We start from the raw sequence: 14022 nt of genomic DNA, 5'->3' as shown, positions 1-14022 counted from the left end.
ATCTTTCAGTCTAAGTCCTCACATGATCACAGATAAAATTAAAGGCGTTTTAAACAGTGAAGTTCAGTCTTCACTGTGACAATCTGAATAAGAAATTTAGAGAAATGGCTGGATTTTGTTTTGGAAGGAGGAACTGTGTTTCAACACATTCAACAAACAAGTGATGTTGAATCCTCAGTTTGTCAGGTTTTTTAACATATAACAGCTGTTTAGAAATGTATTAAGGGAAATAAAGAAATAGGGAAATTAAGGCATTCATTCACAATCAGCACTTCAAAATGAACCAAAAATACTCATATATTTGAATTTTGACCATTTTATTTTTAAATTTTGATCCATTGGAAGACAAATAATTTGTTAAACTAACACACTAGAATCATTTTTTTCCAATCCATATCATCTGTGATTGTACAAGTCTAAAATATTATGATCAGAGTCATCTTTTGGTCTTCACTCATTCTACATTTACAAAAACAGATTAAAGGCACTTTGATTGTTGTATTTACAAAAGACTTCTTATAACTTTATTCCATTGGAGAGTTATCATTTGACAAAAATATGGCACGTGTATTTTTTAATTCTTTTGTGTCATCACATCTTATATAAACCAATTGTGGTAACCATATCACATAAAGTTACCGTCAAGATTGGAGGGAAGATTTCATAATAACCTCTTTTGAAATCTTGGAGAGAATACTGTATTGGAAAAAAAATTTATTTCTTGACCTTGTTCTCAGCAATCATCTGAATACAAAGAGGTCTGTCTTGAAGATGCAACATTGAGAATTACATCCCATGGCAGCTGAAATATTTCAATGGCAGATATCAATAAAATCACTTTGCTGAATGTTTACATAGTCTTTGACATAATCTCCTTAGTGATGAAAATATCCTCCATAACTCATTCACCCTAATTTCCTATACAACAGCACCATAAAAATTAACACAGACCAAAACATTACGACAAATGAGTTACGTATCAGATTGAGGAATAGGAATGAGGTTGTATTGCATTTCTCGGCATTTATGAATGCAAAAGCATCCTAAATTTGTTATCTAGAAATAAACTTTATCAAAACATGTTTTCAATTATGAAACATATTACATAGGCATGTAAGTAGCTGTTAAGTTTTGATGTCTTTTCCATTGCTTTTGTTCTCTATGGAAAATACAATTTGTTCTTCTTCCAATGCGATTGTGAAATGCCCTATGATAATCTTGCCATGAGGCTGTATGTATATACCCATATTATATCATACCAGTATATTGAAGGCGTAAATACCGCGATCTGATTGGTCGAGATGCGAAAAGAATTGTGGTATACTGGCGATATACCATGGCTTGCTTAGGCACAAGCTGTCAGCTTGAGCAAAAATTCCATTTTTGACGTTCCATGCCAGAATTTCAATGTACTGTTATGATATAATAGCAATAAATCACACCCAGCGATGGTATACCACTCGATTTTGACAAGTTCACTTCATATATGTACTTGCTATCGCTCGTGCATATATGCTGTGAACTGGTCAAATCTCGTGGTATACCGTCGCTGGGTGTGCTTTGTTGCTTAAAAATCCGATGATATCCTTGACATCTGAATTTCAATCCAGAATAGAATTGTCAACAATTTTGCATATTGTACACAAAACATTGTTGGCAAGGCAACTACTGGTACTTTTGTATCTAACATATTTCAGGAGAAAAAGAAAAACATGTACTTTGTTTTTGTGAGAACAGAAATGATGAAATAATATAAAACATTACAGCTACTGTCTCTTTACAGTAATGCACAATATTTCAAGAGTAATGATATGTTTCTGAGTCTCAGAGTTGACAAAATATAGTAAGTTTTGAAGTAATTGTAAACAATCTTTACAGAAAATTGTGTCCGCTGTATGATTACAAATGTATTTTATCTTGAAAAGTTCTGGGTGTCACACAGTTGCAGAAATACAGCTGTATCTTGATTTTCATCGTTTGTGATTTTTGTTATTTCAGTTATAATTTCAAAAATTACATTGGTGATGGAAAGTCCTGTTTTGGCTGACATCTAAGTGTACAGATCTCAATCATCATGGAGAGCTAATCTGTATGGCTCTGGTACTGATTCAAGTAAACCTATTGAGAACAAAACAAGGAAATAATTTTTTTTTAAATATTTGAGTTACAGTAAAATCCAAAATCTTTTTACGAAGGTTTGTACTTACAATCATGAAAATTATTTCTGTATTCGCTAAATATCTAAAAATTAATTTACACACATACTGAATATCAATCATCATTGGCGTTGAGTTGAATTCTCTCTTTCTACAATTACATACAAACAATGTCAAGCTGCATTTTATTTGAAATCACTGATATCTCTATCTCTAAAATCAGGCATTATAACGCTAAAGATATAACTCACCCTTCTGTTGCAAAAATTTTCTGCTAAATAATTTAGCATAGTATCTCTGGCCAGTATCACACAGGCATGTGACAATTGTGTGACCAGGCCCCATCAACTTTGCCACCTAGTGTAAAAGTAGGATAACACAAATTTATAATTATTGATTCATAACACACACACACACACACACACACACACACACACTCTCTCTCTCTCTCTCTCTCTCTCTCTCTCTCTCTCTCTCTCTCTCTCTCTCTCTCTCTGTTTCTGTCTGTCTCTGTCACTGTTTGTGTATGTCTCCATCCGTCTCTCTCTCTCTCTCTCTCTCTCTCTCTCTCTCTCTCTCACACAGAAACACACAGACACACACACAATAATACCAGTAACACACAAACAAATACATCCTATATATTCGCATTGCAAAGGGAGTTAGTCTTCACATCCATACATGTGATCCCGCAAAACTGACTGTCATGCACATGCAGGTTGGCAATTAATGATTTTAAAGCTGACAATCTGCAGAATGCTATAAGCATACTGTGTAGATATTTTAAATGTCAAATATGTCTTACCCTGAGAGCTGCAGCGACATTCAAACCAGATGATGCACCCACAAAAAATCCTTCTTCATGTAGTAACCGAAAAGTCTAGGAAACATACAACAGCAACAAATAAGCAAAACTAATTACAATTTGTGTGCAATAGCTACAGTACAAGTGGTCTGTTCCTATAGGATTGAAAGCAATGATTATTTTTGGATTAACCTGCCTAAATCTTGCATACATAGGCCTATAAAAGTTTATAAGATGGTATCACTGTAATTACCTGTACTTCACAAAACATTCCTCAAAGCAGACAGTAAAATCAGTAATTTATAATTCAGTGCACAATATGTATCACCAACAAACAAAGACAGCTATAGAATATACTGTTACTGTTTTATTGTATTACAAAATATTCACACAAAAAATCACTCTTCACTGGGTAGCCAGAATTTTGGACAATAGCCACACCTCCCTTTACTAAATTATTCAAACATTTCATGTTTAGCCTTCAAGATCAAAACAATACTCTTAAATTGCCGAATTGTTTTCTTATTCATCATACATTTCAACCATTTTTTCACAGTAGAAAAGCCGTATCATATCCTGGCTCCAAACTGAGTCAAATATACTATCACATATATATCTTTTGGTTGTTGTAGAGTTGTGAGACTGCCCTGAGATGGGATGTGATTGTCAGATTTGATAAAAGCACTTATACTTAACTAAAGATTTTAATCTGGTGAATATACTTCAAAGTTTGTTTTCTATAAAATCTTTAATCCAGTGAATCAATTTCTCATCAGTCTCACGGTATCAGGGAGGTCATCTTTTACTGTTCAGTCAGTTCAGATCTTTGAACTAGTTGCCTAACATATGACATGTACCGGTATTATACCAACAGTGGTACCTTGGGGAAGTGTCTAAAATATTGATGGTACTTTGCTATTACTTGTAGCGTGTGATATGAATGAAGTCAAGAAAACCATCCCTACCCATTCTACAGCTTCTTTGTCTGTTATTGGTAGAGCATCATCTATTGGTGCTCCTTTAAGATTTTCTGTGACCCGACCTTGACCGATACCTTCTGTGATTGACCCATCACCTCTCCGTTCCAACTTGCCGTGTTTTATGTAGTTGTAAAGAACACTGCCCTCAGGGTCTGCCAGGAATGCTTGGATTTTGGGGTTCTTCTCTTTCAGATATGTTGAAACACCTAGGTTTCAAAAAATTACCGTAGATAGCAATGTTATACTGTTGAAAATGAAATATTAATGGCTTTTGGTTTGTTAAAAAGTACAGTACAAAAGGTATGTTCAGTTACACGAAAGCAACAGAATAACTGAAGTAAATCAAAGAAAGGGACCGTTGAATGATAGCTACAAAACAATGGAAATCCAAAAGCTTTGTAAATGGAAGACACTGACACAGGAAGAAAATTGGATTATGGTAAGAAACATGGTTTGACAAATGATCAAGTTCACTGATGCTACTTAACTGCAATAGTTTATACAAAATAACACTGAGAAACTACTATTTAATAACATTGGATTTATCCTGGTTTTGTAGGATTCATAGATAATACTACAAAGAGTTGGCTACAACTGATGAGAATCCTTTGAAACCTAGTGTTAATACAAACAGTAATGGTTCTTTGGGGGTTTATTGGCTGAAAAAAGAAGACCCTAAAAATTATACTTAAAGTGATTATGAGTTGAATATGTTTTTGTCAATACAGTGAAATACGATCATCTCTAGACATTTGCAAACCAAATATGGCTAGCAATGAGATAAACACACTAATAGTTTATAGAAAGATTTTTAAACTAGCAATTAGAAGAACATCACAGGAAAATAAAATTATTTATATAATCACTGTGAGAACAAAGTTGAATAGGACAATCCTGAGACATAATAAAAAGGAAACAAAACTCAATAGGAACTAAATAAGAAGTTTCATATTTACTGGTAACAGCAGACAAACCCATCATGATTGGACTATTAGACACAGCAAAACATTGCTGACATAAAATAATGCCGCTAATTTAGTTCACTTGACCAGAAAAGATATCAACCCAAACAATCAACTGGTGATACAATGATATTGACATTGATCCCAGTGTGGCCACAAAAGGAAGTTTCAACTTCACCCCATCACAACTATACTGTGGTATGTCCCCATTGTTTTCAATAGAGTTGTTGGACCTATATACAGTGAAATAGGGGTGAATAGAGAGAGTTTAGATGTTTGATAAGACTGACCTGCTAAAGTTCCACCAGTGCCAGTGCCAAAAGTCACAGCGTCAACTTTTCCATCTGTAAACATAGACGGCAAAGATATGTAGAAATTGTGAGATGACAGTCAGGTGAAAATAACTAGGAATTTACAATAACATTATTAATTACTACATGTTGTATCTCTTGCTTTTGTCTGTTCTTTGTCTGTTTATTACAGCATACTGTCACTTTATGCCAAAATTCTGTTAAATGTAAAAATGATTTTTCTTTACATCATCTCCACAAAACTGTTGACATCATGCCTTATTAATAATCCTAACAAATAAGATAGACCCACCATGTGTATCCAAACATCATGATTATTTTTCTAAATACAGTATTGGCTTTGTAGATTTCAAAATATGGGTAGAGTTTAATACCAACTAGAATGAAGATTGAGGCCTAATCCACCATAGTCCCTTAATCTGCCGAGTGCACAGCTGCATGATGGGAATGAACAACTTACTTGTTTGTTGCCATATCTCTGGACCCGTTGTTTCAATATGGGCCTGCCTGTTGGCTGTGTTGTCAAACTGATTCATCCACACTGCATTTTCTGTACTTTCAGCAAATCTACTTGCCTAGAAAGTTGACATAATAACTAAGACAATCAAGATATGAAGATGAAATCTTACATTTTGCATTCTGGAAACTTCTGGTACTACTCTATTCACAGATTTCACTGGGATTAGAAGGATAAAGATGGTACATCAAGTACCTTACAATATTTTGAAATGAAAATTCATACAATGATAGCGAATACAGTGTATGGCTCATATTCTCTACTTGTTATAATTTATCAACTCTATTATGTTCATGGGTTCACTTCATTAGAAATAAAATTTTGAATAGACGTCTCTATTGCATGGCATTTAGCGAATCTTGCTCAACCAGGAATCAAACCAAGTATCGTCTATCCAAAGATTGCATTTTTTCTCATGGCCAAAAAGCACAATCCGTTTCAATTAGGTCTATAGTAGATGGAATGCACGCTGTGAAAAGTTTTAGCAAAATTGTCTTTTCATAAACACAATGCATTTATTTGTTTTCAAGCATCAAAACAACTGTCAAGATTACTTGATTCTATGTCAATAGATGATTAAAACCACTGAAGATGATGAGGCATGATTTTTTTACCTGGTGATTGTAATTGTTTGGATCAGTAAAGGGAACAGCTGGTACAGGTCTGACGTCAGCTCCCAGTGTTCGAAGCATGTCAATCTTTTCTTTAGACTGTGTGTTTGGCATGTAAATGACACATTTAAAACCCATAGCATTGCATATGTGTGCCAAGCCTATACCTGGAATTAGATCAATATGTTATTATTAGGCTATTTCCATGACGATGGTTTCAGTCACATTAGCCTAATCAGAGTATGTGTATTACATTTCTATAGTAGTGACTAAAATGACCGTCTAGTATCAATAACTGGTTTACCAAATATTTCACACCAGGTTTACAATTTTACCAAAAGCATTTGTACATTTGTTAGCAGATGAAGCTGAAACACGGAGTAAACTGTCTATATTCATGGAAACCTTAAACAGCTGCACCTACACACGTGTATTATTCTTTAGCAACTTGTTTGTTACATTTCAGATGACAAGGTGACCTCAACCTTGATACCAATCTTGTTGGCTCAGTTTGCTCATTTGAACTATGACCTTTGAACTGATGCATCATCAATGGCTGTCCATTCAATTTGAAGCACGCTATTCACTGTCTAAATAACACCTGCCTCTTAGCTGATATCAAAACTTGGTGTCAGATATCTGACAATGGAGTTCTAATGACTTGAAAACTCAGAAACCATGCATACCTGTGTTGCCAGCTGTGCCTTCCACTACTGTACCTCCGGGTTTCAATTGACCTGTCAATATAGGATAACAGTTTGCTCATTTGACCCTTTGTGTACAGAGACGAGTCAACCTTTGCGCTGTGGTTTTCACAAAAACGTTCATGACCGATACAACAGTGCATTACAAAACAAGGGACCTAGTGGCTGATATAGCTCTCGCTGTATTCTATAGAGAATAACTATTTTTGACACGTGTTGATGAAGAAGGTGGAAATCTTTGATGGGTCATTTTAGTGGCCTGACCAAAAATGGCAAAAATGGCTGCAAAAATACACAATTGAAGATGTTATCATAATTTGAACGTAGCAAATTAAGATTATGTCTAACAACATACCAACCAAAGCTATCAGACAAGTGGTTTTTTGGGAATCATTTTTTTTATTACCAAAAATGGCAAAAATTGCCCCCAAAATACAAAATTACAGATTTCATCATAATTTCAATATGTCAAATTTTGTTTATCCCTATGAACCTGTATACTAAATATCAAAGCTGTGAAACAAGCGGTTTTGGTAAAACAAATTTTTTGGCCAAAAATGACAAAAATTGTCTTAAAAATACAAACTGACATTTTTCTGCACAATTTGAACAAATCTAAAATAGGTCATCCCTAGGGACCTATGTACCAAATATCAAAGCTATGTAACGTGTAGTTTAGAAGAAGATTTTAAGATTTTTGACAAAAAATGACAAAAGTTGCCTTAAAAAATACAAATATGCAAATTTCACCACGATTTAAACAAATCTGACTGAAGTCACCCTAAGTAAACTGCATATTAAATTTCGTAGCAATTGGACTAGAGGTTTCAGAGAAGAAGAATTTTTTTATTAAAAACAGCAAAAAATGCCCCCAAAATACAAATATGCAAATTTGACTGCAATTTATACAAACTCAAGTGAGGTTACCCCAAGTGAACTGCATATCAAATTTCAAAGCAATCAGACTTGCAGTTTCAGAGGAAAATCAGCTGGAAAATCAGACTATTTGATAAGCTCCACCTTGCTGACAGTGTAGCAAATTTCAGTGATTTCCAAACCTGAGGCTGAAAAATAAATTCTTAGCATATCTTTTATGAAATTTTATTTCCACTGTAAAATACTTCATGAAAAAAGTGTATGAAAATCACAAAACTTTTTAAACCTTAAAATAATTTGCTGTCTTTTACTTTGTCGATAAGAACACTGGAGATAAAATTATCTCACTTCCAGTAAAGATTTCAAAACTTTGGGGAACTGATTTCAAAAGTTTTGCTTGCATTCCATCCACCATGATTTATTTCACAAATTGAACTCACCTTTTTTAATGGCGTCTTTGATCAGAAAAAGTGCAGCTCTGTCTTTCACAGAGCCACCGCCATTGGCAAACTCAGCCTTTGCAGCAATCGTACAGCCTGTAATCTTGCTGAGTTGTTCAAGCTTTATTAAGTGGAGTCCTTGATTGTCAAAGAGAATTTAATTATTAAGTAAGCAACAGTATACAAGTAAACATAAATGTATGACTTCCAAGCAGTTAACACTTTATGTAGTATTATACATAGTAGCAAAAATAAGCAACTATGTGTCCGAGGGCAGGTAACCATTTGTCAAGGCTATATATTCCCTGGTTTTAGCTATAATGTTTTTATTGCATGATTTTTACAAAGTTTTTACTCCAAACTTTTTGGTTTATTTGCAAATGATGATCGTATACTTTGTTTCTGTGAAGGATAAAAATGTGTTAAAAAACAGACTGATTATCATCATCAAACAGCACATTGACATATTTAAATCACTGTAATGCAGTTTATTGATTTTTTATGCATAATTTGCTGATTAAATTCTATATAAAACATGTAATTTGATAATTTTTGATCCGGAAGTTAACTAGATGAAAACAGCTCCTGCAGTTTACTTCCGATGAAATGATGACTATGTGGTCTAATACATCATCAACAAATTACCATTAAGTCCTATTGGGACTGCAACATTCAATATATAAGGCATGTAATAATTTAAGGCAGCGGTAAAGGCTATTTTTGCACCAATTCTTTTCTCAGAGTTAATGTCAAGTTTCAAGTGTTAGAATCAAGATATTTAGTTCAGATTTTCAGGATAACTCCCTTAGTTAATACTTTCTCCAAAGAATATAAAAATTGTATATTTGTAGCCATGATTTTGAAATATGACACCAATCAATATTAAAATTTAATTTTTCATATTTTTTTACATATTTGAATTAAATAATAAATTAATATTACCAAATTAGTTGTAAATATGTTGACACTATTAATTGTGAGATTTGTACGGCAGGATTTGTAAATAAAGTTTGTTTTTATGATTTTACATGGGTTTACATATCAAAAAATTATTAAAAATTCTTTCAAATTTCAAAATGTGATTTTTCAAAAAGTACTTCAAATACAGGAAAATTGTGCCGTACAAATCTTATCTGTAACCTTGTTAATAGGCTGTAAAAATTCCATGTCCATATCTCATTTCAAAGGTTGGATTTAATTGGTATAAAATTATGTAGGAAAACTGTTATTCTGTCAAAATTGTTGAAAATAAGCCATATTTGCACCCCTCTTTTGAAGTCAAAGAGCAGTCTTTTTGGTTAATCTCACTTTTGACACCTCCTTGACACTCAAAGAATCTAAAAATGCATTTATAATAGCAGTCACGCATTCTGAATGCAAGCACTGCCTTGTCAAACTTTCCTAAAAAACAGTAAAAATGACTGTCCCTTTTCAAACATTTTTTTAAAAGCTAGGGGACCTCTACCATAGTTAATACACTAAGGACTCCCCAACTTCCTCTTATTTGGTCAGTTTTTCAGAAGTTTCAATGGGCTATAACTCTGCAATGCTTATGACCCCAAATGTCTATTTTTTTATTCCACAGAGAATGTTGACTACTTTCATGTTTTAATAGTTTTATTGAAGTTTATAACTGACGCTCTAACCTTTACCGCTACCTTAAGGTGGTTGGAAAGGCTAGACCGTCAGTTATTAACTTCAACAAAACTATTAAAATATAAAAGTAGTCAACATTTTCTGTGGAATAAAAAAAACTAGACATTTGGGCACAAAGGCATTGCAGAGTTACAGCCTGTTGAAACTTCTGAAAAACTGACCAAATAAGAAGAAGTTGGGGAGTCCTTAGTGTATTAACTATGGTAGAGGTCCCCTAGCTTTTAATAAAATGTTTAAAAAGGGAAAGTCATTATTTGCTGTTTTTCAGGAAAGTTTGACAAGGCGGTGCTTGCATTCAGAGTGAGTGACTGCTATTGTAAATGCATTTTTAGATTCTTTGAGTGTCAAAGAGGTGTCAAAAGTGAGATTAACCAAAAAGACTGCTCTGTGACTTCAAAAGAGGGGTGCAAATATGGCTTGTTTTCCACATTTTTGACAGAATAACAGTTTTCCTACATAATTATATACGAATTTAATCCAACCTTTGAAATGAGATATGGACATGGAATTTTTACAGCCTATTAACAAGGCTACAGATAAGATTTGTACGGCACAATTTTCCTGTATTTGAAGTACTTTTTGAAAAATCATATTTTGAAATTTGAAAGCATTTTTAATAATTTTTTGATATGTAAACCCATGTAAAATCATAAAAACAGATTTTATTCACAAATCCTGCCGTTCAAATCTTACAAATAATAGTGACAACATATTTACTAAGAGAGTTATCCTGAAAATTTGAACTAAATATCTTGATTCTAACACTTGAAACTTGACATTAACTCTGAGAAAAGAATTGGTGCAAAAATAGCCTTTCCAACGACCTTAAATTGCATGAGGAATGAACATTCTTAATTTTTAATTATATTTTGACCATAACGAGGCTAGATAATGTTTCACTGCATGGAAACTCATTTTTAGGAAGTTGTAATAGACATCAAATCAGGTCCAATAATCATTATCATTCAAGGTAACTATGAAATTTACCAGGTCCAAGGAATATATCGAAAATGACAAAGGCAATGGGGTCATCTTGAACCACGAAATAGTGGTGGTACCAGGTTTCCGGAATGGGTAAGCGTACCGTGCCAGCTAGCTGCACCCGTCAAGATTGACCCAAAGCGACAAATCCATTGTTATTTGGTGAATTCACCAAATTACTTTTGTGAGTCAAAATTGTGTGATGCATATTTGAGTTTGGGTCAGTAACTGGTTTTATAACAAATACATAAAATGAGTGAATGACTCATAAAATCCATGTATTCTGATTATTTTATTTGCATACTGGAATACATACTTGCCAACCATTCCGACAAAGCCATTGCGGAGATCCTGAAACACAAAATGTTGAAGACATGTGAGAAAAAGATTCAAGAAAAGGTATACCAAAATATGAAACAAATCATTATAACAAGTTAGGTTAACCTCCACTGACTGCAAAATAAAGAATTTAACTATCATGGAGAGGGATTTGTCAAAAATGGAAAACAAAGTCAGCAGAACAAACTTGGTTGGAAAAAAAACATTTGCCAGCTTCTAAAAAAATAACCTGACTGGAAAGTGGACAAATATTAAATTACAAGTGTTTGCATGCTGACCTAATTGTATTCACAAAATATGTAAATTCTTCACATATGTAAAAACAAAGTCCACATATATGTCCGCATTCTAATCACCCCTCCCTCAAATGAAATGGTCCATCCCTAGATCTTTCAAAGGTTAAAGTTGCTATAGATGTGGATGTCCATTCATGTCTGGACTTCCCTCTAATGGTGCATTCCTACAATTATAATTTATTGGTTTCATTTTGGTGTTCACTGCACAGTGCACCACAGTTTCTCCATCACATGATGGAGGGACTATGGTCACCACAGGTGCCTGGAGTTGCCAGTGTAGTATACATAGATACAGTGTAGTATACATGTATACTACACTGGAAACTCCATGCACCCGTGGGCTACACCCACTATTCATGTAGGTAGCACATCTGTATGCTATCCAGATGCACAATCTTGCACAAAGATAGTTCAACTCAAATGTCGTGACCTGGAACTCGAAAGATGCCGAGTAGCGTCAGAGTTTTTTTTCTGATTACGGATTTCAACGTGTGGGGCGTCGTCTGCAACTGTACCGCAAAACTGTGCTTGTAACTATCACAGTCCCTTGTGGAGGGACTGTGTAACTATTAACCATAACCTGCAGCTATCTTTATGAACTTAAAGAAGTGTACCATGCTCTATGCTGTAGTATGCACGAGGGTCTTGCGTGGCATGTGGTGCATATGAGATAACCTACGGCATTCGCGAGACAGAGGTTGTAGCATGCAGTGCCACTCTAGATGGACATTTCGGATGTAATATGGGCGTGCGGCATGAAGAGTATACTTCAACACTTGCATTTTGGAAGTTACGGCACTGCCAACACGAATATAATAAAGTCTCGTCGCTGGAAAAAGATGTATGGGAGACCCGTCGTCCCTGAGCTGAGATTTTTCATTTGTTTTTTTCTAGAATCGCTGAATCATTGCCTGAAGTTATTGGTTATTGGAAGATTCAATGTACAGTACATAGCCAACTCACCGTACTCAATTGTCGAGAAATTGTTTCGAGAACCTGAACTCCTCGACATCGTCGAAATATGGAGGCGGAGGGACGAGCCATCTTGCGAATCGGACAATCCTAACCGTATGTCTCTAGTCAGGTCAGCTGATCAGGCTATCTGCATTGCATGTCCCGTGCCGAAAGGACGCTTTTCAAAAGTTCGGTTCGCGTTCGGTGACCTGGCTGTGTACATGCTGTGACGTCACACCTGCCACTGATAGGCAAAGGACATGTCATGTCACAGTGACTATGCAATAACAACGAAGCAAATGTCATTCCATCATGGGTCACTGATGGATATAAAAGCATGATCAGAGTCATAATTCTGATCATCGGAAATGATTAATATAAAGAAATTGTGATGATATATATTTGGGTGCATGTACCTGAAGAATGCAAGGCGTGATCTTGGCCAATTCGGTTGTCATGAGAGTTATGTTTGAGGTCTGTTATAGAATTGCATAATCAGTATGAAAATTCTAATCACCGATATGAATTATTGTAGACATTAAAGTCCTGTTAACATTTAGCATTACCCAATCTGATTAAAATCAGATGTAGAGTACGGCGACGTCTATACTTACGTGGTATTCTCTTGCTGTCGCCTCTCAGTAGGCTACTGCACAATTTATTAAAAATCCGAGGAATAATATTTTGTCAGACTCGATCAAGATTTTTTCTTTACTACACTACACTTATTGGCCTAAAAATAGAACATTATTTTTTGTTTAATTGTTTCAAACTCGGGTAGGTAGGTTGGTATCAAATTCCTTACTTCTTTTAATTTTTTATTTTGTGTTTTGATAATTCGTAATTGCCATCAAGCTTTCTCAAACTTTTCAGAATCTTGTAAAGTCCACATTAGGCCTACTTGAGCTTACTTTTCTAAAATACACTGTCACACAAATCAATGATTGTCACTGTATTGAGGCAAGGTTTACAGGGATTCAACACGCTATGTATATGACTTCTCAATATTCATCACATCAAGTACATCTGAAGTGTGGCACAAATACAGGTTTAATATTAATGCAATTTAACCTAAATGTGGCCCTTTATGGTGCACTGTTGTTGTTGTCTGTGGTGAAAAACATGGGCAGTATTGTATGTGTGAAGATTTGGGGAAAAATAAATTTGTGTTAAATTTATATGGATCGATTCTTGGCCGGTCAGGCCCCCCGGTCGGGCCCGTTGAACAGATTTGTCTTCTCTCCCCCCCCCCCCTCTCTCTCTCTCTCTCTCTCTCTCTCTCTCTCTCTCTCTCTCTCTCTCTCTCTCTCTCTCTCTCTGGCCTGGAAATTTTGCACATGCTTTGCACATGAGATCTTGGGAGACCGGCCAAGAGTGCCCTCGGTCGAAATATCTCTTAAACTAGCCTCTCGCATGCGAAACAGAATAAAAAAA

General features: G+C 34.9%; 1 protein-coding gene across 1 annotated transcript; it reads right to left on the bottom strand.

Moving 5' to 3' along the window:
* Window positions 1–300: 300 nt before the first annotated feature.
* LOC139149015 (uncharacterized) lies at window positions 301–12811 on the bottom strand. The gene is made up of 11 exons (XM_070720506.1): window positions 12598–12811; window positions 11316–11350; window positions 8363–8500; window positions 7029–7079; window positions 6346–6509; window positions 5675–5789; window positions 5194–5247; window positions 3927–4147; window positions 2962–3036; window positions 2408–2513; window positions 301–2118 (listed from the first exon to the last, which is right to left on the bottom strand). The coding sequence occupies exons 2-11, from the start codon at window positions 11338–11340 to the stop codon at window positions 2066–2068; spliced, it is 1002 nt and encodes a 333-aa protein (XP_070576607.1). The 5' UTR covers window positions 11341–11350; window positions 12598–12811; the 3' UTR covers window positions 301–2065.
* Between the last annotated feature and the right edge of the window lie 1211 nt (window positions 12812–14022).

The sequence above is a fragment of the Ptychodera flava genome, chromosome 14 (genome assembly GCF_041260155.1).
Source record: "Ptychodera flava strain L36383 chromosome 14, AS_Pfla_20210202, whole genome shotgun sequence".
Lineage (NCBI taxonomy): Eukaryota > Metazoa > Hemichordata > Enteropneusta > Ptychoderidae > Ptychodera > Ptychodera flava.
The sequence above is the reverse complement of the archived record's forward strand: the minus strand, read 5'-3'. Positions and strand labels throughout refer to the sequence as shown.

Bases quoted from the DNA above. Each gene is read 5' to 3' on its own strand.
- LOC139149015 (XM_070720506.1), bottom strand. From the start codon at position 11,340: ATGGCTTTGTCGGAATGGTTGGCAA. The intron at 5,248-5,674 runs GTAAGTTGTTCA...CTATGTTTACAG, and splicing joins AGAGATATGGCAACAAACAA to ATGGAAAAGTTGACGCTGTG. The intron at 2,514-2,961 runs GTAAGACATATT...CTTTTACACTAG, and splicing joins ATGTCGCTGCAGCTCTCAGG to GTGGCAAAGTTGATGGGGCC.